Source organism: Delphinus delphis, chromosome 1 (assembly GCF_949987515.2).
Source record: "Delphinus delphis chromosome 1, mDelDel1.2, whole genome shotgun sequence".
NCBI classification, from domain to species: domain Eukaryota; kingdom Metazoa; phylum Chordata; class Mammalia; order Artiodactyla; family Delphinidae; genus Delphinus; species Delphinus delphis.
Genome location: NC_082683.1, coordinates 111,691,474 through 111,717,573, shown reverse-complemented (window position 1 = coordinate 111,717,573; position 26,100 = coordinate 111,691,474). Strand labels below are relative to the sequence as shown.

At 50.8% G+C, this 26,100-nt stretch overlaps 2 protein-coding genes across 9 annotated transcripts; one reads left to right on the top strand and one right to left on the bottom strand.

Annotated features, from left to right (window-relative positions):
* The first annotated feature begins 2,292 nt into the window (after positions 1 to 2,292).
* On the top strand, positions 2,293 to 24,063 carry GBA1 (glucosylceramidase beta 1). 8 transcript variants are annotated; one of them, XM_060031086.2, is made up of 13 exons: positions 2,293 to 2,354; positions 15,919 to 15,998; positions 16,384 to 16,471; positions 16,719 to 16,910; positions 17,029 to 17,175; positions 17,511 to 17,644; positions 17,870 to 18,042; positions 18,277 to 18,514; positions 18,859 to 19,083; positions 19,448 to 19,611; positions 20,036 to 20,152; positions 20,245 to 20,370; positions 23,880 to 24,063. In XM_060031086.2, the coding sequence occupies exons 2-12, from the start codon at positions 15,972 to 15,974 to the stop codon at positions 20,348 to 20,350; spliced, it is 1,611 nt and encodes a 536-aa protein (XP_059887069.1). In that variant the 5' UTR covers positions 2,293 to 2,354; positions 15,919 to 15,971; the 3' UTR covers positions 20,351 to 20,370; positions 23,880 to 24,063. The 8 variants fall into 8 exon arrangements, with proteins under 8 accessions (XP_059887069.1, XP_059887059.1, XP_059887093.1 ...); XM_060031076.1 differs by lacking the exon at positions 2,293 to 2,354 and having other exon boundaries at positions 15,837 to 15,998; positions 23,883 to 24,063; XM_060031110.1 differs by lacking the exon at positions 2,293 to 2,354 and having other exon boundaries at positions 15,837 to 15,998; positions 23,853 to 24,063.
* Positions 20,903 to 25,487, bottom strand: MTX1 (metaxin 1). The gene is made up of 8 exons (XM_060011872.2): positions 25,369 to 25,487; positions 24,320 to 24,389; positions 24,112 to 24,191; positions 22,486 to 22,578; positions 22,122 to 22,304; positions 21,919 to 21,995; positions 21,345 to 21,499; positions 20,903 to 21,244 (listed from the first exon to the last, which is right to left on the bottom strand). The coding sequence occupies exons 1-8, from the start codon at positions 25,447 to 25,449 to the stop codon at positions 21,030 to 21,032; spliced, it is 954 nt and encodes a 317-aa protein (XP_059867855.2). The 5' UTR covers positions 25,450 to 25,487; the 3' UTR covers positions 20,903 to 21,029.
* Between the last annotated feature and the right edge of the window lie 613 nt (positions 25,488 to 26,100).

Here is a 26,100-nt window from a genome sequence, read left to right as displayed (position 1 = left end):
TCTTCTGGTTCATTCTTTGTCACCATTGAAATTTATTCTAGCATCTCTCATAGTTATGAAAACTCTCAAGACGCTGATATCTATTTCCAGCTACCACACAATATCTCTGCCCCTTTTCATAGCCAAACGTTTTTTCTCTTCCTTCCTTCCACTCTTGAACATGCATTCTCTCCTCGCCCATTCCCATCAGGCTCCTTCCCCTACCTCTCCCCAGGCACTGCTCTTTTTCTTTTTAATTATTTGTTTTTGGCTGTGTTGGGTCTTCGCTGCTGCACATGGGCTTTCTCTAGTTGCAGCGAGCGGGGGCTACTCTTTGTTGCGGTGCCCAGGCTTCTCATTGCAGTGACTTCTCTTATTGCAGAGAACGGGCTCTAGGCACGCGGGCTTCAATAGTTGTGGCTCGCGGGCTCTAGAGTGCAGGCTCAGTAATTGTGGCGCACGGGCTAAGTTGCTTCGCAGCATGTGGGATCTTCCTGGACCAGGGATCGAACCTGTGTCCCCTGCGTTGGCAGGCAGATTCTTATCCACTGCACCACCAGGAAAGCCCCCAGGCACTGCTCTTGACAAATTTTTCATTAGCAAAAAAGTTAGACCCACTGGCCAATTCTCTGCCTGCATTTCACTTGAACTCTAAGAAGCATTTAACCCAGATAATCAGCATCTTTCCTCTTGAATTTTTCCCTTTCTTGTCTTTGAAAACATCATACTCTCCTAATTTTTCTCCTACTTTACTGTCTTGGTATCTTGTCAGAGTTCACACCTCTGCCCAACCGCTTATCACTGGAGGGCTCCAGGGCGCTTCCCTTGGCCCTCTTCTTTTGTCTACCTCCAGTCTGTAAGTGGCCCTGTCAAGATCCATGGCTTTAAAGGCCATCTATGTGTTCATGGATAACTCTCTCCTTTACCTCTCCATGAGCTCCAACCTCCAATTTGACATCTTTGCTTGGATATTTAATGGGCCTCTCAGACTCAAGATGGCCACAATGGAACTCTTGATTCCCACCCCAGCACCTGTTCCTCTTCCAACACCCCCCATCTCAATAAGTGGCACCATCACTCACCTAGCTGCACCTTCCATAAGCTTGGGAATCACCCTCATTTCTTCTTTCCCCTCATCTAACACATCTGATCCTACCCTGAATTCATCCATGTCTCACCAGCTACCTAGCCCTAGTCATCACCCTCTCCCCCAACCTCTTGATCTATTTCCATTCTTCCTACAATCCATTCTCCACTCAGCAAAGTGATAAGAAATGGTGTCATATTAAAGTTCTGCCTAAACGTACTGGCTTTCCACTGTATTTAGAATAATCTCCAAACTCCTTATGAAACTATGGTCAGGTACAACCTGGTCCACTCTGCTTCAGCCAGACTGCGTTGCACAAGGGCCTTCGCACGAGCTAGCTCTTCACCAACACGAAACTCGATGCCCTATATCTGTTGCTTTCACCTAATTCGGGTCTTAGTTCCATTCTCACGTTTTTGTTGAGCACTCCCCATTCTATCATACCGCCTTGTTTTGAACACCCGTCACTAACCAAAATTACCTTGTTTTTGTTTTCTGTGTCGTCCCACAGAATGCAAGCTCCTGAGAGCAGGGGCTTGCTCATTGCACTGGATCTAACACTTAGTAGGTCCTCAACTCATTAAGTTATTAAAAGGCAGAGTGGGGCCTTGTAAACAGCTTGGAGACTCTATGACTTTGGGGATAGCCGTGGGGCCCTACAGGAGAGGAAGCGGGTAGGGAGAGGCACTGCCCATAGATGGCGTCTGGCTGCAAGGCTTCTTGAATAATTCACCATCATAACAACCCAGCTTCAGGGAGGGAGAGTTAGGGCGCAGCCAGAACGACAAAATGAGGTAGCAGGGATTGGAGATTGGGATTCCCAACGGGGCAGTTTCTGGGCACTGAATGTTCCCTATCCTGAGGCTCCCAACAGAGGAAGTTCAAGAATCCATCTTCAATCTCCCCCAACCCTTAGAGTGTGCTGGTGAGTGTAAAACGAGGCGCATGCGCGCTTCTCCCTTCCCGCGCCCTCTTTCCGAATAGACCCCCAGATACGCTTGCGCCCTATTAGGGCTACGGCTGGTCAGCGAAAACAGTCCGTCCCCAGCACAACCAATAGGACGTGAGGAAAGGGCCTGCGTCCCGCCTCCTGACGATTCGGGGGTCTCCCTTCTTGAGCTAGGCCCCGGCCCCGCCCCGCTGGCCCCGCGGGGCTCGCGGCTGCGCGTGGTGCAGTGCAGCCTAGCTCTGCTGAGCCCCCTTCTACCGCCCCGCCCACCCCGCTTTGCAGGCTGCTCTGGGATTTCCCTTCGCCTCCGTTTGGGGCTGCTGTTTCGCTTCGCCGACGGTAGGCGTAATGGATTTTGCACTTTTGGGATCTTAACTCTCCTTTCCCTGCGTCTGCACTTCACCTTTTTATCATCATTGTTATTATTAATTGTAGGGATGGTTGTATTTTACTAATGAAGAAGAGGGGGAAATCTTCAAATCCTCTTCTACCCACTTGCTTTTTTGAGGGGTGGAGTGGAAAGAAAGTCTATGTAATTTATCCATTCTTCAATCATCCGACAGATGTTCAATGAGCACGGGACGAGCACCGGGTGCTGTGCTACGTACTGGGGATACAGACTGATCCCCGCCCTACTGGGCTTTCTCACGGACAGATCAGCAGACAAAGGAGTTAGCAGGCTACTGGGTGCTATAACTGACATTAAACCATTTGTACAATTAATTACAAATGTAATAAGAGCTACAAAGGAGATGTAAGGGCTCCTCACACACAGGAGGAGTGTGTGTGAAAGGAGAGAATTTCTTGGAGAAAATGACATATGAGCTGAGTTCTGAAAGAAAGATGAATAGGCACTACCTAGGCTAAATGGAGGTGAAGAGTGATGCATACGAAAGAGCCTTTGGGAGGATTCTGAGGCAGAAAGGATGTAGAACAAGGGGGCCAGTCTGTGGCAGGCTGTAATTGGAGGCTGGTCTCCGTCGTGCCCCTTACAGTCTGATTCCTACACAGCAGCCAATGTGATCTTTTAAAAATATATATCTGATGTTGTCACTTCCCTGCCCCAAAATGTCCAGTGAATTTCCATTTTGGAGCAAAATTCAGACTCCTCACTGTGGCCACCAAGGCCCTGCAGAAGAACTTGACCCCCAACCTTTTACTCCAAACTCACTGCTTATCACTGTCCCACTCACTCCTTCTGTCCAGCTTCCTTACTCCCCTTTTTTTTTTAAGATTCTTTTGTTTTGATGTGGACCATTTTTAAAGTCTTTACTGGATTTGTTACAATGTTGCTTCCGTTTTATGTTTTGGTTTTTTGGCCTCAAGACATGTGGGAATCTTAGCTCCCGCACCAGGGATTGAACCGGCACCCCCTTCATTGGAAGGCTAAGTCTTTTTTTTTATTTTTAATTTTTTTTTATTTTTGGCTGCGTTGGGTCTTTGTTGCGGTGCGCAGGCTTCTCTTGTTGCGGAGCACAGGCTCTAGGCACGTGGGCTTAGTAGTTGTGGCATGTGGGCTCAGTAGTTGTGGCTTGTGGGCTCTAGAGCACAGGCTCAGTAGCTGTGGTGCATGGACTTAGTTGCTCCACGGCATGTGGGATCTTCCCAGACCACGGCTCAGACCCGTGTCCCCTGCATTGGCAGGCGGATTCTTAGCCACTGAGCCACCAGGGAAATCCCTGGAAGGCTAAGTCTTAACCAATGGACCGCCAGGGAAATTCCCCTTCCCCTTTATTTTGTTTCATAGTTCTCACGGCCACCTGAAATTACCTGTTTTTTGTCTTCCACCACCACTAGAACATAAGCTCCATAGGGCCAGGGACTTTATAATCTTATTCATTACTGTATCTCCAGGGTCTAGAACAGTGCCTGGCACATAGTAGATGCCCAATTATGATTTGTCAAATATGTGTCTTGGGGAGCACATAGCAGGGGTGCCCAGCTCATTCAGGGGTGTCAGGAAAATGGTACTGATGGTAGGGACATTAAGGCTGAGAAGTTAATGATGAAAAAGAATAGTTATTCATTTTTTTTCAAGAGAGGAGAAGAAAATAGCATAAAGCAGAGAGGCAAGATGGAATGTGGCCTATTAGACGAAATGTGATTGGAGCATATGGTCCAAGTGGAGAGGTGAGAAATGAGACTGGAACAAAGATGCCAGGTCCCGGTAGCCCTCTTAAAAGGCAGTGTGGAGCCGTTGAAGGATTTTAGGAGGGAGAGTGGTAGCTTCAGAATTTGTATTTTAGTTAGACCATCCAGTTCTTGGTGAATGGATTGGAGGAGAAAAGTAGAGTGTAGGAGGCCAAGCAAGAGATGTTTCAGTAGCTTAGAAGAGAATAGACAGGGAGAAGGGTACAGGGAAAGGACAGAGTCAAGGATGAGCCCCAGGTTCTGTGAGGAAGAGGTTCTATTCATGGGGAAAAAAAACACAGGAGGAAGAGTGGGTTTGGCTGGAGGAGATGATGCTCTCATGATGGTCCTGCTGAAGTGTCTGTGAGACACCCAGAGGAAAGGTCTGGAGGGCAGAGTCACATCACAGAGTCCATCCCAGGAGAAGGATTGGGATTGGAAGTGGAGATTGTGGAACCAGAAAACAGCTAGAAGGTTAGTCAAAGCCATGGATTATCTCTGTGGAGAGAGCATGACGTATGAGAAGAGAAGGCCTAGGACAAAACCCTAAGGAACGACAGAAAGAGGACGCGAAGCCTGCAAAAGAGAAGGAACAGCCAAAGAAGTGGGAGGACATCCAAAGCAGCACAGTGTGGAGTCATGAAAACAAAAGAGAGTGCTTCTAGGAGGTAAAAAGTCCAGTCGAATAAGGGCTGAGCAGGGACTTTCCTGGTGGCGCAGTGGTTAGGAATCCACCTGCCAATGCAGGGGATGCGGGTTTGAGCCCTGGTCCGGGAAGATCACACATGCCACAGAGTGCCACAACTACTGAGCCTGTGCGCCACAACTACTGAGCCTGCGAGCCACAACTACTGAAGCCCCTGTGCCTAGAGCCTATGCTCCGCAATAAGAGAAGCCACCGCAATGAAAAGCCCATGCACCGCAACGAAGAGTAGCCCCCACTCGACGCAACTAGAGGAAGACTGCACGCAGCAACAAAGACCCAACGCAGACCGAAATAAATAAATAAATAAATTTATATTAAAAAAAAAAAAGGCTGAGCACTATTCATTGGACTTAGCAACAGAGGGATCATTAGTGACCTTGGCAAGAGCAGTTTTGGAGCCAGGAGGGCCCAGTATCAGCCCGTGGAGTGTAGGAAGTGGAGAGAGGTGTAGCAACTCATTCCAGAGGTTTGGCTCTGAGTAATATTACATGCATTGTTGCATGAAATCATCATAACAACCCATGAGGCAAGAGTTTTGGAGATGAGAAAACTGAAGCTCTGAGAAGTCAAGAAACTTCCCAATATCTCAGTTCTAGTGAGAAATGAAGCAAGGATTTCAATCCTGTATAATCACTCGGGTGTTCATGCTGAAACACCCTTCCTTATTGCCTCTTCTTGAGGGGAACAGGAGAGAAATGGTGGCGGCTGGAGGGAGCAAGGGTGGAGGTAGAGGCCTCGCACAGAAGACTCCTTCTACTGTACCTGGAGGGAAGAAACGAAGCCTGGATAACAATAACAGTAATAATTCCAGCCATCTATATGGAATTTTACAGTTCACAAGGAACATCTCAGATTTTTTTTGTGTGTGTGGCTGCGTTGGGTCTTTGTTGCTGCGCGCAGGCTTTCTCTAGTTGTGGTGAGTGGGGGCTACTCTTCCTTGTGGTACAGGGCCTTGTCATTGCAGTGGCTTCTCTTGTTACAGAGCACAGGCTCTAGGCGTGTGGGCTCAGTAGTTGTGGCTCGCGGGCTCTAGCGCACAGGCTCAGTAGTTGTGGCTCATGGACTTAGTTACTCCACAGCATGTGGGATCTTCCCGGACCAGGGCTCGAACCCCTGTCCCCTGCATTGGTAGGTGGATTCTTAACCACTGCACCACCGGGGAAGTCCCTTCTCAGATACTGTTCTCTTCAATGAGCCTCATTACAACCCTGCATGGGAAGCTCAGAACAATAAGGAATGTGCGAGCAGGCTCACAGTTGTTCAGTATTTGAATCATACTTCCTGTTGCCTCCACCAAATCGCCTTAGTTAGGTCTCACTCTCACTGTAATAGTCTTGTTCAGAGTTAACTTCATTCTTCCTGAAGTTCACCACTCCTTTGCTTCAAACCACACCAAGGACAGTCTCTGAAACACTGACAAGCAGGACCTTAAACAGCGAGAAGGTGCAGTTGGTACCTTAACCCATTCATTCATTCAGTAAACTTGAGCCCCGATTCTGTGCTTGTCTCTAAGTGAAGAGTTTTAAAGTTTCAGAGAAATATTAACCATGAGATTTGCCCTGTGACCATTTATAAACTTACAGAAGACTAAAAATATGCAACTGAAATATCTGGGAGGCTGTATGACATGATGGCTAAGAGCTGCTTGGGCTTCAGGGTAGGACAGACCTGAATTTAGGCTTGACTCTGCCACTCACTTGACCTAAGTCAGTTTTCTCGTCTGTAACATGGGGTTGTCAGGCTAATGCATGTAATAAGCACTCATGAAAGATTGGCTGTTGGTATCTTGAGAAAAATTATATGGGAGCATGTGAGGTACAAATACTTTCCATTTGCACTGGGCTTTACAAGTATGCTATGGTTATTATTTAAGAGTTGGTTAATCAGGGACTTCCCTGGTGGTCCAGTGGCTAAGGCTCCGTGCTCCCAATGCAGAGGGCCCAGGTTCAATTCCTGGTCAGGGAACTAGATCCCATATCCTGCAACTAAGTTTCCGCATGCCGCAACGAAGATCCCACGTGCTGCAACTAAGACCCAGCACAGCCAAATAAATAAATATTTTTTTAAAAGAGTTGGTTAATCAAACTAACTTTATTGCCGTAATCAATAAATCAATTGCCCGAGAAACAAGTCATTTGATGTCAGTAATCAGGAGGAGTGGTGTATCTTCAGATCAGAAACCAGAGCTGAAAGGACAGGTTCCAGGTTGACTGGTAAGGTTTATCCATTCATTCATCTCTTGAGTATTTTTTGAGCACCTACTCTGCTATGCATGGCATAAGAGTGTCTCTCTTTGACTTGACCATGGAGGTGACAGTGGGACTGGGAAGGAGGCACCCTCCTTGGGGAGTTGATCTGAGACCCAAAGAGCAAGGAGCCCGTGACATGGTACTTGCCAGGCTCCAGGGCTGGAGTTTGCTATCTGAGCCAAGCCTACAGCTTGTCACAGGGCTGGCTGAAGTGGGATCAGAACTCTTGTGCTGGGTCAGCCAAACTATTTTTGTATTTCTGCTTTTCGCTTATATTTATTTCCCAGTTGTTCTCCCTTGGTGTTTAGCTAAGTCTTTTAAAAGTGCTGTGCAAGGGCTTCCCTGGTGGCGCAGTGGTTGAGAGTCTGCCTGCCGATGCAGGGGACACGGGTTCATTCCCCGGTCTGGGAGGATCCCACATGCCGCGGAGCGGCTGGGCCCGTGAGCCATGGTCGCTGAGCCTGCGCGTCCGGAGCCTGAGCTCCGCAACAGGAGAGGCCACAGCAGTGAGAGGCCCGCGTACCGCAAAAAAAAAAAAAAGTGCTGTGCAGGGACTTCCCTGGCGAGCAGTGGTTAAGGCTCCGCACTTCCACTGCAGGGACACAGGTTCGATCCCTGGTCTGGGAACTAAGATCCCACATGCCTTGCAGCACGGCCAAAAAAAATACAAAATAAAATAAAAGTGCTGTGCAAAGGGGACCGAGGAACGCATTTGTGCCCACCTAGTACGTCCCTAGTGGCTACTGCAACCTGGGCGTTTTAGGTGACTCCCCTAAGGGCAGTGGTTCTCAGTCACCCCCTAGCGGGCATTTTGGAAACGTCTCTTTAGTGGAGACCAGGATTAGGAGGCACTTTGAGGATTTAGTGGAAGGACAGGAAAGGTAGACCATCTATAACATGGAGGACAGTCCTGCACAAAGAAGAATTGTCTCTCATTCTACTTGACTTTGGGATGTTCTGCTCAACAATATATGCAAAGGGCTTCCCTGGGGGCTCAGTGGTTAAAAATCCGCCTGCCAATGCAGGGGACACAGGTTCGTGCCCTGGTCCGGGAAGATCCCACATGCCACAGAGCAACTAAGCCCGTGCGCCACAACTACTGAGCCTGCGCTCTAGAGCCTGCGAACCACAGCTACTTAGCCCACGTGCCACAACTACTGAAGCCCGCACGCCTAGAGCCCGTGCTCTGCAACAAGAGAAAACCCCACTCACCGCAACTAGAGAGAGCCCATGCACAGCAACAAAGACCCAATGCAGGCAAATAAATAAATAAATTTATTAAAACAACAACAACAATGTATGCAAATATAAAATCAAATATAAATCAGCAGGACTTCATTAATAATGCAGAAAAGTTTTACAAGGTGTTTTTTTGTTTTTTGGAACAGCCCAATAATTTAGGAGGAGATCATTATGGAGAAGGAAGCTTAAATAAAATACATTGTCTTGACATTATTGCATCTGTCTACTCAGTGTATTAGAGCACTTCCAGCTATGCAATATACTTCGTTTAAAAGAGTTTCAATGCAGTAGCGTACCTGCAAAAGCAATGAACCAACTGCAAACATGTAATAAAAGTAAAGTTTTTTACTAGCTTCATTGAGGTGTAATTTACATACTATAAAAGTTTCTCCTTTTAAGTGTACAGTTCAATGATTTTGAGTAAATTTACAGAGTTTTGCAACAGTTAATCTCCATTCCCACTCCAGCCCCAGACAAGCACTAATCTATTTTCTGTCTCTACAGATTTGCTTACTCTGGAATTTCATATAAATGGAATCACACAATGTGTGGTCTTTTTGTCTGGCTTCTTTCACTTAACATGATGTTTCTGAGGTACATTCATATCGTAGCATGTATCAGCATTTTGTTCCTTTTTATTGCTGAATAGTATTCCATTTAATGAAATACCACTATTTGTGTATTTATTCACCAGCTGATGGACATTTAGTTTGTTTCCATAAATAACGCTGCTGTAAATATTCATGTGCGAGTCTTCGGGTGGACAAATGTTTTCATTTCTTTTAAGGAGATACCTAGAAATGGAGTTGCTGGGTCACATGGTAACTCTATGTTTAACATTTTGAGAAACTGCCAAACCGTTTTCCAAAGTGGCTGCACCACTTTACATTCCCACGGTAACATATGAGCGTTCTAATTTCTGCACATCCTTGCTAACACTTGTTATTGTCTGTCTTTTTGATCATAGCCATCCTAGTGCCTATGAGGTGGTATCTCATAGTGTTGGGTTTTTTTGCGGTATGCGGGCCTCTCACTGCTGTGGCCTCTCCCGTTGCGGAACACAGGCTCCGGACGCGCAGGCTCAGCGGCCGTGGCTCACGGGCCCAGCCGCTCCGCGGCATGGGGGTTCCTCCCGGACCGGGTCACGAACCCACGTCCCCTGCATCGGGAGGCAGACTCCCAACCACTGCGCCACCAGGGAAGCCCATCATAGTGGTTTTGATTTGCGTTTCCTTAATGACTGATGTTGTCAAGCATCTTTTCATGCGCTTGTTGCCCATTTTTATATTATCTTTGGAGAAATATCTATTCAAGTCCTTTGCCCATTTTTTAATTGGGTTATCTTCTAATTACTGAGTTATAAGAGTCCTTTATATATTTTGGATACTAGGCCTCTATCAGAGATATGATTTGAAAGTATTTTATCCCATTTTGTGGGATGTCTTTTCACTTTCTTGATGACATCCTTTGAAACACAAACACTTTTCATTTTGATGAAGTCCAATTTATCTTTTTTTTCTTCTGTCATTTGTGTTTTGGAATCATAAATAAGAAAACATTGTCTAAAGAGATTCTGGACTTAAGCTATAAGAAGATGAGACTTCTGGGAACCTTGGGAGGAAGTAATAGTATTTACATGTGGGAGGGACATGACTTATGGGAAGCCAGGGGACGGACTATGGCAGATTGCCTCCTAGATGGCCCCCAAATGATCCCCACCTCCTGGTGTTTACACCTTTATTTAGCCCCTCTGCCCCCCACACATCTGTATAGAAGACCTGTGTAACCAATAGGGTATTGTGAAAATGATAATGTGTGACTCCTGAGGCTAGGACCTTGTGGCTTCCGCCTTACAATCTCTTAGATCACTCACTGGAGAGGAATCCAGCTGCCATGTTGTGAGGACACTCAAGCAGCCCTATGAATTATTCCACATGGTAGGGAACTGAGGCCTTCTGCCAACAACCAGCCCCAGTTCACCACCTATGTTAGTGGCTTAACTTGGAAGCAGAGCCTCAGCCCAGTCAAGCCTACTACAGATGATAGCAGCCCTGACCAACATCTTGGCTACAGTCTTTTGAGAAGCCTCAAGTCTGAACCATCCAGATGAGCCACTCCTGAATTCCTTACCCACAGAAACTATGTGAGAAAACAAGTGTTTGTTGTTGCCTAAAACAAAAGAAAAAGAAACCACTGGCTAATCCAAGGTCACAAAGATTTACTCCTAGCCTTCCTTCTTCCAGAAAATTAAGCATTTTAGCTCTTACATTTAAGTCTGTGATCCATTTTGCTTTGATTTTTGATTATGGAGTGAGGTAAGGGTCTAAGTTTATCTTTTTTTAAAAAAATAAATTTATTTATTTATATATATATTTTTTTAATTTTTGGCTGCTTTGGGTCTTCATTGCTGCGCACAGGCTTTCTCTAGTTGCGGTGAGTGGGGTTTTCTCTTGTTGCGGAGCACAGGCTCTAGGCGCACGGGCTTCAGTAGTTGTGGCATGTGGGCTCAGTAGTTGTGGCTTATGGGCTCTAGAGTGCAGGCTCAGTAGTTGTGGCACACGGGCTTAGTTGCTCCGCGGCATGTGGGATCTTCCCGGACCAGGGCTCGAACCTTTATCCCCTGCATTGGCAGGCGGATTCTTAACCACTGCACCACCAGGGAAGTCCCTAAGTTTGTCTTTTTGCATGATATCCAGTCATCTCAGCGCCGTTTGTTGAAAAGACTGTCCTTTTCCTTACTGAATTGCTAAGGCCTAGAATCAAATAGTGAATTTGTGAAGACATGTGGAATGCACTGAATCTTATTCATAAAGATTGACTTTTAAGCATTTTGTTTTATCATATATTTTATGTTTTTGCAACACAATAATAATTACGTATTGTAAAAATGACATATGATGAAACTTACATATTGAAATTATTAATTCATGGGCTGTTTTTGCTTCTGTTAAATCCTAATTTATTCCATTTAGGTTAGTACATATCTGACTATTTTATAATGTCTTGTAGGTAATCATGCCTAAGCATTTACTTATTGAAAACATATTTTGCTATAAAAAATAGTCCCATTATCTTTCCTTTATATGCCAATTAAGGCAACTATATTGATTCTCTTAAATTATGTGTGTAGGTAAGTCATATTATCTATAGGTTCATTTCAGGATAGTAGAGAGTATGTGAGGAAATACTTTTTATGAAAAGGGGTGCTCAGGCTGTTGGGCTGAGATCTCCCAGGACAGGGAGAGTGAAGCTTGGGAAGAGAGGCAGACCTGCCTCTCCCCAGCTGAAAATCAATCCATCTTGCCCAACCTGGGAGCCCTGGATTCTGTTTCATTATTGACAAGTTATCCCCTGACCAATGCCTTTGAAGAACACAGATCCAGAAATGTTGCCACGTAGCCAGCACTTCAGAAGCCAACTTGGGCTTCATTTTTTTTTTTTTTTTTTTTTTTTTTTTTTTTGCGGAACGCGGGCCTCTCACCGTTTTGGCCTCTCCCATTGCGGAGCACAGGCTCCGGACGCGCAGGCTCAGCGGTCATGGCTCACGGGCCCAGCTGCTCCGCGGCATGTGGGATCCTCCCGGACCGGGTCACGAACCCGCGTCCCCTGCATCGGCAGGCGGACTCTCAACCACTGCGCCACCAGGGAAGCCCGGGCTTCATTTTGAGCAGGTAAAACACGTGTAGAAAACATGGGACGATTTTAAAACAATACAAAACAGACGCTGCAGACCAGCACAGCAGCTTTTGAAAATATTTGGCACACTGGAGGCACTCATCAAATGTGTCATTTGTGTCATAGGACCCTGGATACAAATCTTATCGGACGCAAGTCCGTGTGCCCAACGCATAGTGAGGCCAAACAATACCACAACGTCGGAGTTTGGAGAGAAAAAGATTTATTGCAGGGCCGTGCAAGGAGACCGGTGGCTTATGCCTTAAAAACCCGAACTCCCGGAAAGAAAGCTTTCAGCAAAGCTCATTTATAGGAAAGGTGAGGGAGGGCTGTGGTTAGTTGTTGCAGACTTCTTTGGTGTCAGATCCTTTGTTCTTGAGGTCAGGTCACGGTCAGGTCACAGCATTCCTGTAAACCTCCACCGAAACAAATGTTATTCTCTATTCTGACGAGAAAGGGCAAGGTCCCAAAGGCTCAACCTTTACTCTCTGAGGTCTAGGCCCTGGCTAAAGGAGGGGGTCCTTGTGAGGGCCAGTTACCCTGCCGGGAGCGTTGGTGCAGCACCCAGTATGGGTCTTACTGCCAGTGCCCAGGCCCTGCTGAAGAGGCAGATCTCAGCTGGCGGCACCCTCAGGGCCAGGTCCCCAGACCCTGCCCAGCCATCATCACTGAGGGAGCCAGGCGCCCAGGGACCCAGCCGGCCCTCAGGCTTTTCATTTACACTGGAGAGAATGATTTGTATAGAATTGATAGGAATACATGTTGTAGCAAATACCAGTCAGGTGAATTCCCAGCTCACAACGATTGCCCTTCTTTGAGAATAGCCCCAACCACAGAGGTGGACCTCAAATAATGATGTGCAGTGTCCTTGCAGCTTAACCCTGACCTCTGGCCACCTCCTAGCGGGAGACAACTGATCTAAGCTGTACCAGTCTTAGAAATGTGAAGGGAGAAACTGAAGCTGGTTGAAGCTGTTAGCTTTTTTTAAAAATTTATTTTAATTAATTAATTAATTTAAATTTTTGGCCGCATTGGGTGTTCGTTGCTGCACGCAGGCTTTCTGTAACTGCGGAGAGCGGGGCTCTTCGTTGCGGTGCACAGGCTTCTCATTGCAGTGGCTTCTCTTGTTGTGGAGCACGGGCTCTAGGCGTGCGGGCTTCAGTAGTTGCAGCACGCAGGCTCAGTAGTTGTGGCTCGCGGGCTCTAGAGCATAGGCTCAGTAGTTGTGGTGCACGGGCTTAGTTGCTCCGTGGCATGTGGGATCTTCCCAGAGCAGGGATCGAACCCATGTCCCCTGCATTGGCAGGTGGATTCTTAACCATGATGCTACCAGGGAAGTCCCTGAAGCTGTTACCTTAATGGCAGTGTCCATATACTGCAGTTGCTGAGGCCTCCATGGCCTGGGACCCATGGAGACCGCCGCTGCCATTAGGCTGCACAGGGGGGGATGGGGCAGAGGTTTGCTGCTGCTTTGAGGCCTGGACCTGGCCAGTGGGTGGCTGTGGTGAGGGCTTGTAGCTCTGCGGGACACAGCCCTCAGCTTGTCCCCGGGGCACCCCAGCTCACCCGCTGGCCCCGCGGCTGGAGGGCCTGGAGGGTCCCGGCGAGAAGGCCGAGATCTGCCTCGGCCTAACCCACTCTCTGCTGAGAGGACCACTGCCAGGCTGACTGTTGGTGGAGCGAGACCTTTAACCGTGGCGCTCAGGGTCTCGGGCTAACAGCCGCGAGCTGAGGGGCCATGTGCCCACCCCCCCTCATTACAAATCCAGGTTCCACAGCTGAGTAGTCAAGCGACTTAGGGCAACTTCATGACCTTTCAGAGTCTTAGGTTCCTCATCTCTAAAATGGGGAAAATAATAGTATCTGCCACATGAGAATAAAATGAGACTATGAGCATAAAGTAGCACAGAATAAGTACTCAATAAATATTATTAGCCCTTATTATAACCAACTTTATTTAGAAAATAAAATATAAAAGCCTCAAGGGCAAACCACATTGTGAGAGAAGAAACAGGACACTCACAAACTCTGTGCCTGCAGAGGGAAACAGGGAGGGGGGTGGGGCTCTAAGGCCAACAGAGCACATAGCACAGGGAGATCAGGTCTGTGCTTTGTGACCACCTAGAGGGGTGGGATAGGGAGGGTGGGAGGGAGACGCAAGGGGGAGGGGATATGGGGATATGTGTATATGTATAGCTGATACTCTTTGTTATACAGCAGAAACTAACACACCATTGTAAAGCAATTATACTCCAATAAAGATGTTAAAAAATAAACAAAGCCAACAGAGGAGGTAGGGGCAAATGTAGTATGTACTTAATATCCATAAATATTTGTGGAGTGAGTGAACTAGAGGGAAGTAAGATCACCTGCGCTCTTCCCAAGAACAAGCCCTGTGCAGCATTTCCTGGAAAAACAGGAAGTCTAGATGGGGCTGATTTGACATAGTGATGATGGTTCAATTCAATGCAACAAGCTGGCACCTACCCACCCTGTGCCAGGTCTTCTACTTAGAACGAGTAAGCCATTCCTTTGGGGAGCTCCAAGCTCCTTCCATAAACACAGCCCTAACTTGTTGCAGTATTTGGTGCCAAGCAGTGTGCTAGACACACATTATCATACTTCCACCTCACAACAATTTTGTGAGATAGGAGTTCTCTCTCCCCTTTTATAGACGGGAAACAGAGGCTTAGAGTGATTAAGTAATTTATTGAAGGTCAAACAGCCAGTAAGTGGTAGAGCCAGGATTCAAACCAAGCGCGTCTCACTGAGACTGTATTCAGTATAGTCTATATTCAGTATAGTCTCAGTGAGACTATAGCTCCTATAAGGCTACAGGAACCTAGAAGAAGAAATGGTCAATTTTGCCTGGAGTGTATCTGGAAAGACTTCACTGAGATAATTTAAAAAAACAAAAAGGCACAGCAAACAAGTGGTTCCCAAGTGTCTACTCTGTACCAGGCACTGTGCTTATCTCCCTGATTTCAGTAGTGGCCTGGTGAGGTGGTGGTATTCCCTCCATTTTACAGGTGACGAAGTAGGCTCAGAGAGCTGTAGTCAGTCAGGTCATAATTCTGTGTCATTCCCACTGAATCAATATGATGTGGCCCATGAGGCAACACCATGGACAACCCCCTTGTCACATCCACTGAGGATGCAGCTTCGTACCACACTTTCCAGTTTCTGAACTACTTTACACAACCCCCCTGTCCTGTGATTTCCTTCTCATCTGCATCTGATGATGAAACAAGTGAGGACTGGAGAAGCACTGTCCCTCTGCCCAGGGCCCATCGTCCCTGCACTTCTCTGGTTAATATTCCCTAAACCTCACCTCTTCTCCTCCATGAAACCTTCCAGGATAACCCCAGCATGAAGGGCCTCTCTGTGCACACCTGTTACCAATGTTGTCTTTATCTGTTACCATCCGTGTAAGAGTCTGACTCTTATGAGCCTTCTGAACCTCGATAGGGCAAAGACTTCTTAATCATCTCTCAGTATTTTGGCCTCAGTATTTTGCACAGTGAACCTCTTTTATTAGTATCACCTTTATTAGCATGACTAAAATTTTTTCTCAAGAAAGCAATGTGCCTGCTGTGGTTCCCATCCTTTGGGATTCGGGAGCCTCTACCCAATCCTTCATTCAGATCTTTCATCTAGATTCTTCCTAAAGTTGTCATCCATACATGCCTTCCAGAATTTCATACGGTGTATAATCACCAACAGCCCAGAAGACAGTCAGTTGCCCTTTACAAGTATGGTTGCGATTGCCTCACTTCTCGTGTCATGTGACTCTCCCATAGTTATCACGTGACACATCCACTCCATTTTGCCGGAATTAACTCGCAGGGCTCACCTGGTACGTATGGCTACCTCAGGCTCCTGCACCCCTGTTTTTATTTAGCTGATACTCTATCCCTCCGAGGTTTGGGAACCCCGCAGTCTTCTCATCTGGTGATGGTGTTTTCAAGTCCTTCCAGAGAGGTGAGTGGGCCAGGGCTCCCAAATGGTCTTGTCGCTCTTTCTGGAATCCTGGCGCTCCAGGCTCTGGAATTCAGTGAACGACACACTCTCCTTGAAACCAGGCCATCACGGCCCTTTGATGGAGGGACAGATGGAGGGAAGGTGAGGTTGAGGGAGAAATGGTTAGGACGAGGGGTGGAGGAGGGTCCTGGTCGGGGTGGGCAGAGCGCTATTATTAGCAGAGGGCTTGGAGGGTGTCTGGACCCAGGTGTCTGTGGGCTTTGTTCCATTCTATTAAAGGTGGGAGACTAGGCTGGGTGCCCACAGGCAGCCGAGCCCTGCCTGGGAGAGTAGATGAGAGGTGGAGAGGGGCTTGCCCTCTAGCCTCTCCTCATTCTGTTCTCAGGAGTGTCCCAAGCCCCAGGACAGAGTAGGCATCATGGCTCCCAGTCTCATGGGATTGCTTCTACTTCAGGCCATGTCGTGGGCATCAGGTGAGTCAAGGAGGAGGGAGGGAGCCCCGAGGCCCCCTTCTGCCTTATGTTCCTTTGGTAGTCTCTGACATACGGTGGTGGACTTCATTAGATGCTCACTAAACGCTTTTGAGTGACTGAGATCAACTGTGGGGTACATCAAGAGAATCTTTGAAATCAGTATTCAGTCTTTCCTTCCAACTAGTGTGTCCCTTCTCCCCATCTTCCTCCTTCAGCCCTTGCCTCTCTTGTGCTCTCTCCCTCCCAGGTGCCCGCCCCTGCAGCCCTAAAAGCTTTGGCTACAGCTCAGTGGTCTGTGTCTGCAATGCTACGTACTGTGACTCTCTTGACCCCCTGACCCTGCCTGACCCTGGCACCTTCAGCCGCTTTGAGAGCACACGCAGTGGGCGCCGAATGGAGCTGAGTCTGGGGACCATCCAGGCCAACCGCACAGGCACAGGTAACCACTACACCCCTCACCCAGGCTGGGGTCCTCCTGGAGCTAAATCATGCCGGCAGTCACCATGGAGTTTCTCCCCTGTGCACTGACACCCTTTATTCCCTGCGGATGTCCTCAGGGCTGCTGTTGACCCTGCAGCCAGATCAGAAGTTCCAGAAAGTGAAGGGTTTTGGAGGGGCCGTGACAGATGCTGCTGCTCTCAACATCCTTGCCCTGTCACCTCCTGCACGGGATTTACTACTCAAATCATACTTCTCTAAAGAAGGTAAGGAGGAAGGGGACAAGATGACATAGTGCAATTGACACTTTGACCTTTCCTTTGACCCTGACATCCACCCATCCCTGACATATGGGTCTCTCTTAATGCCCAGTGAAAAAAAAGATTGTCCTACCCATCTTCTGCTGAGTGCCTGGGGCCTCTCAGGCTCAGAAGGTCTGCGCTTCACCCAGAGCCCAAGTTCCCCTTAGCCCTCAACTCAGACTCTCAGTAACTCTCAGTAACTCTCAGCCCTCAGTAATTTAGGACTGGCAAGTGGTAGACAGTGCCCCACATTCTCCTACTTACTCAGACACACATATCTTGGTCTTCTTTTTCTGCAGGAATCGAATACAACATCATGCGGGTCCCCATGGCCAGCTGTGACTTCTCCATCCGCACCTACACCTATGCGGACACCCCTGATGACTTCCAGTTGCTCAACTTCAGCCTGCCAGAGGAAGATGTCAAGCTCAAGGTGGCCACTCTGGCTGCCTCAGGCCCCGGTGGCATTGATGCCTGGTGGTTGAGAGGCCTCGGGCTAGAGCAGTCTGCAGAGAGACATAGAATGTGCCCTCTGCTCTCTGTGTTCTGTCCTGGGGTGGGAGGGAGGAGGCTGATAGCTAGGCCTGATACACTGGGTGGGCCAGTCTGTTTATGTTCCAACTCTGGATGTCTCTCTCCTCACCACCTTTGTTTCTAGATACCCCTGATTCACCGAGCCCTGGAGTTGGCCCAGCGCCCTGTCTCACTCTTTGCCAGTCCCTGGACATCACCCACTTGGCTCAAGACCAATGGGGCAGTGAATGGGAAGGGGACACTCAAGGGTCATCCAGGGGATCTCTACCACCAGACCTGGGCCAGATACTTTGTCAAGTAAGGGAACAGCAGGGCCATGGGGTCCAGACCAGCCTCCCATCTTGGACACCCTGGTCTACGTCCCAGCCCTTGATCTGGTTCCGCCTCCAGATCTCCTCAGCTCACCTTTCTACCTTCTGGGTCTTTCAGACTCAGGCCCCTCAGTTTTCCCCCACCCAGTCAGGCCTCCTATTCCCCAGGGTCTTGGTTCCCTGTCTTGGCCATGATCACTCACACCCTTTCCCTCGCCAGGTTCCTGGATGCCTATGCTGAGCACAAGTTACAGTTCTGGGCAGTGACAGCTGAGAACGAGCCTTCTGCAGGGCTATTTAGCGGGTACCCCTTCCAGTGCCTGGGCTTCACCCCTGAACACCAGCGAGACTTCATCGCCCGTGACCTGGGCCCCACCCTGGCCAACAGTACACACCGCAACGTCCGACTGCTCATGCTAGATGACCAACGCCTGCTGCTGCCCCACTGGGCCCAGGTGGTAAGGACCAGGAGCTCCATGGGTGCCCTAGTGACCCCCAAGCCCAGCATCCGAATGGCTGGCTCCCGAACAGAGTGCCTTCCCTGCCCCAACTCTTGATTCCTAGAGCACCCTGGCTGGGACCAGGTGCCCAGGTGGCACCCCTGGGGTGCTGGTGGTGGTGGCGATCCCCCTCTGCATCTCCAGGGCCCCATGAATCTCCACGGTTGTCACTTTAACCCCCTCTAAGTTGTGTTCATCCCACTGCCCACTTCTCAGCTCCTATGCCTCTTCCAGAACCCTTTGTGCAGGACCCAGGCTCAGTGGCTCTCTTTCCCCAGTAGTCCTTCCCTTTCCCTGTACAGGTGCTGGCAGACCCAGAAGCAGCTAAGTATGTTCATGGCATCGCTGTACATTGGTACCTGGACTTTCTGGCTCCAGCAAAAGCCACCCTGGGGGAGACACATCGCCTGTTCCCCGACACCATGCTCTTTGCCTCAGAGGCCTGTGTGGGCTCCAAGTTCTGGGAGCAGAGCGTGCGGCTGGGCTCCTGGGATCGAGGGATGCAGTACAGCCACAGCATCATCACGGTGAACCACCTGTCTCCCTTTCCGCAAAGCAGACCACCTCAGCCCCCTTGCTAGTCTCACCAAAGGCTCCTCTCCAGCTTTTCCCCAGCTGGCTTACTCTTTGGAGCAAATTTTGGGATATCATGATCCCCTCTGTTGCCTTCCCTTCACAGATCTGCACACCGTCACCCTCGTTCCAAATGCTTGAGCGGTTACATCTGCCTCAGACTCCTCAGCTTCTCTGGCGATGCCTCTGTCCTCACAAACCCTTGCTCCTTAGATATTACTCCCCTCACAAAGGCTGAGGCACCATAGCCCGTCTCCCTCATGTGACACTTAACTGTATTCACTGGGGGCCTTTGTCTCTGCCCTGTTCCTACCCTAGAACCTCCTCTACCATGTGGTCGGCTGGACTGACTGGAACCTCGCCCTAAACCCTGAGGGGGGACCCAATTGGGTGCGCAACTTTGTCGACAGCCCCATCATTGTGGACATCGCCAAGGACACATTTTACAAACAGCCCATGTTTTACCACCTTGGCCACTTCAGGTGAGTGGAGGGCAGGCACCCCCACTCCGCACCAGTCCTGGCATCTCCTGCACTGGGATTGTATCCCCGCCCCCTCTCCCCCCTCCCCCCGCCCCAGTGAGGAGGCAGGAAGGTGCTGAGGGTGGGAACTTTGGGAGCAGCATGCATGTCCCCCTTGCACCATCTAGGCAGGCAGTGACTAGCTGGCATTCGAGACACAGACAATCCCTGAATGCCCGCTGCTGGGACTGGGAGGCGGGAGGGCAGGGCACGCCCAGCCGCACAGCTTGAGGCCTGGAGAGTTAGGGCAGAGCTTTGGAAGGGTTCTAGGGGGAGGGGGTAGGTGGTAGGGAAGATGACTTCTTAAGTGAGAGACTGATGGGAGCTGCCCTCAGGGCCAGGGGAGCTGGGCTGGGGTCCCTGACGATGCCTGTTCCCACTTCAGCAAGTTCATTCCTGAGGGATCTCAGAGAGTGGGGCTGGTTGCCAGTGAGAAGAATGACTTGGACACAGTGGCACTGATACATCCCGATGGCTCTGCAGTTGTGGTCGTGCTAAACCGGTGAGAGCAGTGAGGCCTGGGAACTGGGCTGAGGACAAGACGGTGGGCTTGGCAGGATCACACTCTCAGCTTCTCCTCCCCATCTCCCCCAGCTCCTCTAAGGATGTGCCTCTTACCATCAAGGATCCTGCCGTGGGCTTCGTGGAAGCTATCTCACCTGGCTACTCCATTCACACCTACCTGTGGCGTCGCCAGTGATGGGACAGATACCCAAGCAGGTGCCTAGGCTCAGCATGGACATTGAAGGGATAGTCAGCTCACATGCTGTCTGTGGCTACAGAGGGTACAGCAGGACTGGGGGGGAGCTTACGTGACGTAAGCCCAGAGGCAGTGGTTTGGGTGACTCACTCTCCCCTCTAGTTGGTGCCAGGGGCTGGAGGCCCCTAGGGAAAGGACCGGGAGGCCCCAGTGGTCCTCCACCCCCATGCTTGTGTGAGCGTGTGCTGTGTGCTGGTTGCCTGTGGAAACTGGGCCCAGGCCCAGGGTGAGCTCACTGTCTGTACCAACACAGGGGTGGGGGGGTGGATGGCAAGAGAGATTAAGGAAAGGAAGAGACTAGGAAAGCTGAACCCAAAACTGGGAAGTGCTTGTCTTTCTTGGAGATGCAGAACCAGGTCCATGCAGATGTCAGCACCAGGGCACAGGCAGTGAAAGAAGTCAAGCACCAGTGGGTAGACTCAAGCACCCAGATGGCCCCCTTGGTCCAGCGAGGAAAAATGGCAGCCTCTTAAAGGAGAGAATGTCTGATCCCAGTCAGTGTGAGCAGTTTTATTCTGGGGGTGGGACCCCATTTCCAGCCATACCAACAATGGGGAAACACAGGAGCCTCTGGAATGCATGACAGTAGAAAAATCAGTCCTGGGAGCATGAGGATAAATCATTCCTCTTCAACCTCCTCAGCCATGCCCAGGGCCCGTGTGCGTGGGGCCCGGGCAGGTGGTGCCCGCTGGATGGAGACAATGCCACTGAGCAAGGCATAACCCGCCATGGCTGCCAGCCCCGCCAACACGGATAGGATCTGGTTCCGGCGCCGATATGGCTCCTCCTCAGTCTCTGGGTTTGCTGGTGTCTGGCGTGGAGGTGGCACCTCAGCTGAGGGGCAAGGAAGGAAGGTGGGTCGGGGGGCTGGTTTCTGGATCCCTGCCCACTCTCCGCAGAGCTAGCGCCCACCCCCCACCCATCTGCCCCTTACCTCCCTCCCAGGGGAAGTACAGGCTGAGGATATGGGTGCAGTAGGCACAGAGGTTGTGCAGCCCCCGCAGGTGGGCCTGCAGTTTCCCACTGGGCAGCTTCGCCTGCTGCAGCAGGGCCAAGTAGCTGAAGACAAAGGCATCCAGGGAGGCGGGGCTGCAGCAGAGAGAAAGGGTGGGATGGAGAAGGGGGACAGATGGAGTCGGAGGAAGAGTCGGCCCTGGAAAGGTAGGCTCTGGGCAGCAGGGGAAGAGAGGACACACAGTTCTGGTCCTGGTGTGGGGAAGGCGCCCCAGGTGGCGCCAGCCTGCCTTGAATGGGACTCTATCCCAGGGCTGCATAAAGGGCACATTGAGTGCCCCACAGCCCAGCAGGCCCCTCCTGGGCCTGGCGGCCCTCCCACCCTCCTGTACCACTGAGGCGGCTCCGGGCCCACACACAGCCCCACTGTCACCAGATCCAATGTCTGTCCCGAGGACCTCTTTTCCAGAGCCTGAGCCCACCCTAGCCTCTGTGGCTGTCTGAACCTGTACCTTCTTCCAAGCCACCTATGATTCCCCGGGAGTCAGACTCACGCATCTCCAAAGAAGAATTTCTGAGAGCCCAGGCGCTGAGAGAGAAGGGTCAGGCATTCCCGAGCTTCCTGGTATAGCTATAGGGGGACACCAGGTCAGCTTGCGGCTGCGGGAACAGTGCCACCTCCCCTGCCAGGCACTCCCACTCCTGGCCATCGCCCTGGGGACTCCTCTCATACAACAGCCCCCTGTCCCAGAGGTACCTCCTTCTCCAGCTCTTCCTCCTCCTCTGGCCTGTGCTCCCCACACAGCAGCTGCAGCCGCTCCACGTACTGCCGCTGCATGCGGCCAGGCAGGAAGAAGTTGAGGGGAAAGGGCATAGCCTCTGCGTACCACTTCCGGGTTACTTCCACATAGTTCTTGGCGTCTACCCAGAAAGTATGTATCTGGATTGGGTGTATAGGAAGGAAGAAGCAGGTCTGAGCCAGTGCACCTGCCTGACCCAGGGTGGGCTTCTGGTCCCCACGCTGCTCCAAGCCTGTGGGGGGCGTGTGAGGGGGTGTCTGTGTGTATGCCCGACCCCCTCCCCCACTGACCACCCATGCTGGGAGGTCTGGGCACACTCACCAGCACCGGGAGCAGCTTCTCCTCCAGCAGAGACATAAAGGCCAAGGTGTCTGCTCCTTGCCGGGCTGACAGATCATAATCAGCATTGTACTTCTGTGGAGGAAACATCCACTGTGAGGTGGATGCTGGAGGACTCCAGGGACACTTCCTCAAGGAGGGAGGCATCCTGTCTGGCACCACCCACACTGACCTCTGAGTGTAGCAGAGGTAGAGTGTGGGGCTTTGCTCGCTGAGGCCCCCTTGCCTGGGCCCAGTCAGTAGCCTGTTGCTGTTGGCGGGAAGCCTGGACCTTGGAGCCTGCTGGCCGTCAAGGTCCCGCGCCCATTGGGAGTTGGAAAGAAGGCCCAGCCACAAACCAAGAGCAGCTCCCAGAGTTTCCACAGAAAGCTGGCAGGATGCCTGCTGACGGCAACTTTCTAACAGTAACTTCTCCGATCCAGACAAAACTAGCAGAGCGGAGCTCAGATGCAGGTTGGGCCTCAGTCAGTGCCTCGGGTACTAGGGGACGCCATCCTCATGCTCCCAAGACCCAGTGAACCCACGTCTAGGGCCCCAGTGCCCAGCTCTTGGGTGTTTCTTCTATGTCATTCCATGGCCCAGGCGCCACCACCACACACATTCCAACCATACCCCCAGGTCTCAGCCTGCCACACCTTGTAGGCTCCAGTATCTGCTCCTCAGCACCCTCCTCCACATCCTGAGTAAACGCTGTCCCCAAATAACCTCTTGAGTGTGATCCTTAAATCTCTCTGAGCCTCATTCTCCTTCATGGAATAGGGATAATAATCTTTCTCTCAGTGTGGCTGTGTTAGGAGAAAACTCTTTGGAAACTGGGAAAGCTGTGTTCATACATAAGGCAACAATAGCCCAGTCCCGCCAGGAACTCTGGCTTTTACCTGGATCCCCTCTCAAGCCTCCATTAATTCCCTGGTTCCTCCACCTTTGGGAAAGTAGAAATGAATGAGGGCCCCATTTCTGACAATATGTTCACTTTTGGAACTAGACCATGAAACTAGAAGAGCCCTTGGAAAGCATCCTGGCTAAGCCCCATAGTTTTACAAATAAGAAGCTTACGGCTCTGAGAGGTTAAGCAATTTGCTCAAGGTCACACAGCCAATGACAGTGAAAAGCACAGCCTAGGCCTCCCCAATCCTCTCGTAATGCTCTCTCAACTTCCCCACCCTGGCTCTTAGCCTCGTCCATCCTGAGCCCCATATTATAAAGCCCAACCTGGTCCCTGAAAAAAGGGCAATGGCCCTTAGCAATCCCTGTCTGGTGCCACCTTTTTTTTTCTGGTCTCATCTTTGAGGACCTCATCTGAGCCAACTGTTCTCTCCTACTCTCCTTTCCCTTCCATGTGTCATCAGCCTGTTCATCTCTCCCTCCTCACCCAGCAGGCAGAAGTCATTGTGCCTCCAGATGCCTTGACAGTGGCCTAGCTGAATCTCTACCCTACTACTTACTACATCACAGCAACACGTCTGTGTCTCCTCAACCAGACTATATGTTCCTTGAAGCTCGGTCCCCTGTGTCTGGTTTGGCATATATTTGGTACTCAATAAATGTGTGTTGCACTGAATTGACTGAACGTCTCTCACTGGCAGCCCCCCTACCCAAGCCACCTACCTCTTTTCGAAGGTGGGTGATGATCTTGTGTGGTACTGAGATGACCTCTCCATGACTGGTCTGAAGGGCAGGCAGAGTTCCTGACGTTGAGAAAGAAGTATGTCCACCAGAGAGCTGCCTATCCATACATAACTGCATCACATCCCTGTCTGTCTCCTGCTCTTCCCCTTGTACACTCCCTTCCTCACCCCCCAGGGACACTGGGTACCTGAAGGGCTCCGCCAGGGGTTGGTGATCTTGTGCACCTTGAGTGGGGCACCAGTAAATCTGGCATAGGTCTGCAGGGAAGGAAGCAGAAGGCAGAGAGGCCAGGGACATGGCCCCCACAGGGGAATCAAGAAAAGAAATAACATTTATTGAATACCTTTTGTGCTATGCCCTATGTTTAGGAATTGCCTCACAAAAAAAGAGGTAGACATTACTGTTCCCATTTTACAATGGGCAACACAAGGCTCACAGAGATTATGGACATGTCCATGATTACAAGTCAGCCAGGAAAATCCTTCCCTCTCTCTCCTCTCCTGCCATCTACCTGGTGAACACCTAGCCTCGTTTGGAAGCACTAACCATTCCTTCCTGGGCAGTCTCTATGGCCTGTTCCTACTTATAACTTAGCACCTGAACATTTTATTACACTTATTTGCTGACACGTCTATCTTTCTGTGAACAACTTCAGGGGAGGGACCAAATGCTATTCATCTTTGCATGCCAATGTTTAGTATTTGGAAGAGGCCTAATACATGCTTATTAAATGAGTGAGTGAATGTGTGAAGTGAACTAGTCTGCCTGGCTCCAAAGCATTTTCTACAGAGCCTGGCTGTGGGCCCTTTGGTTAAATAAAGAATAAACTCAGTAAATGCTGTTGATTGAGGAGGAGGAAAAGGAGGCTGAGGAGAAAGCAGCAATGCCGAGCCGGAGAACCCTGAGATCGTCCAGCCTTAGTAAACCTCTGGATGAAGAAACAGCGCCCAGAAAGAAGGGATCGTCCCAAGGTCACAGAGCCAGTAAATGGATGTTCAAGAACTAAAACTCATCTTCTGAACCCCTGATCAGGCCTCTTTCCATCGCTAAACAAAACCTAGGCTGCTACGACACAGGACACTGAGTCTATACCGGCCAGTCACGCTCTTTGATGGCCTCAGTTTCCCCCATTGCACGCGTGCTGAGGCGCCCTGGCAAAATTCGAATGACCGGCTAGTCCGGGCCCCCTCCCCAGTCCTCCAGGGCGCAGCAGAGGGCGCCGGCGCCGCTCCTCACCAGCACGGCCAGGCTGTCCAGGTCCACTGAGGGCAGGCCCCAGCCCCCTGACCAGCAGAACAGCTCCATGGGCGCCGCCATCTTGCCCGCCCTCTGTCCCGGAAGCACCTCCCCCCGCGCTTCCGCCCTCCACTGTGCGGATCCGCCCCCCGCCCCTCAGGCGGATCGCAGTGGAGAGCCGGGGGAGGCCCTCAGGAGGGCGCGGCTTATCCCGGCCAGAGAGGCTGCCTGACGGCGTGGGGCGGGGCCGAGGGCTTCGGGGGAGGGCGGACGCCGCCTGATCCAGAGGTGGCTCGCGAAGGGGGGAAGGGCTCTCAGCGCGGCGCGCCTTGGAGAGTCAGGGTACCTCGGCCGAGGGGAGCCCTGAACCCCCGAAGGCGCGGCGGGCCTAGGAGAGGGGGGTTTTGTGCTCCTGGACGGGCTCTGGGGGCCCTCGCAAATCTGCACGAGGTCTGGGCTGCTCTGGGGGCCCCGCAGGGCTCGGCCCCGAGCGGGGGCTGCGGGGGTGGGGGTGGGGGGGGTCCCCCGAGCTGCATGTTTTCCACAGCGCGTTATGTTTGGAACCGGCCCCGCGCCTCCTGTTGCCATGGAAACAAAACAGGGGCGGTGGCGGCGGCCGGAGCGAGGCCGGGCTGGGCCTGAGTGGGGGAAGGGGAGGTGGGGCTCGCGGGCTGTTGCCTTGGTAACGGGAACAGAGGCGCCCCTCTGCTTCATCCGGGTCACGGCCTGTCC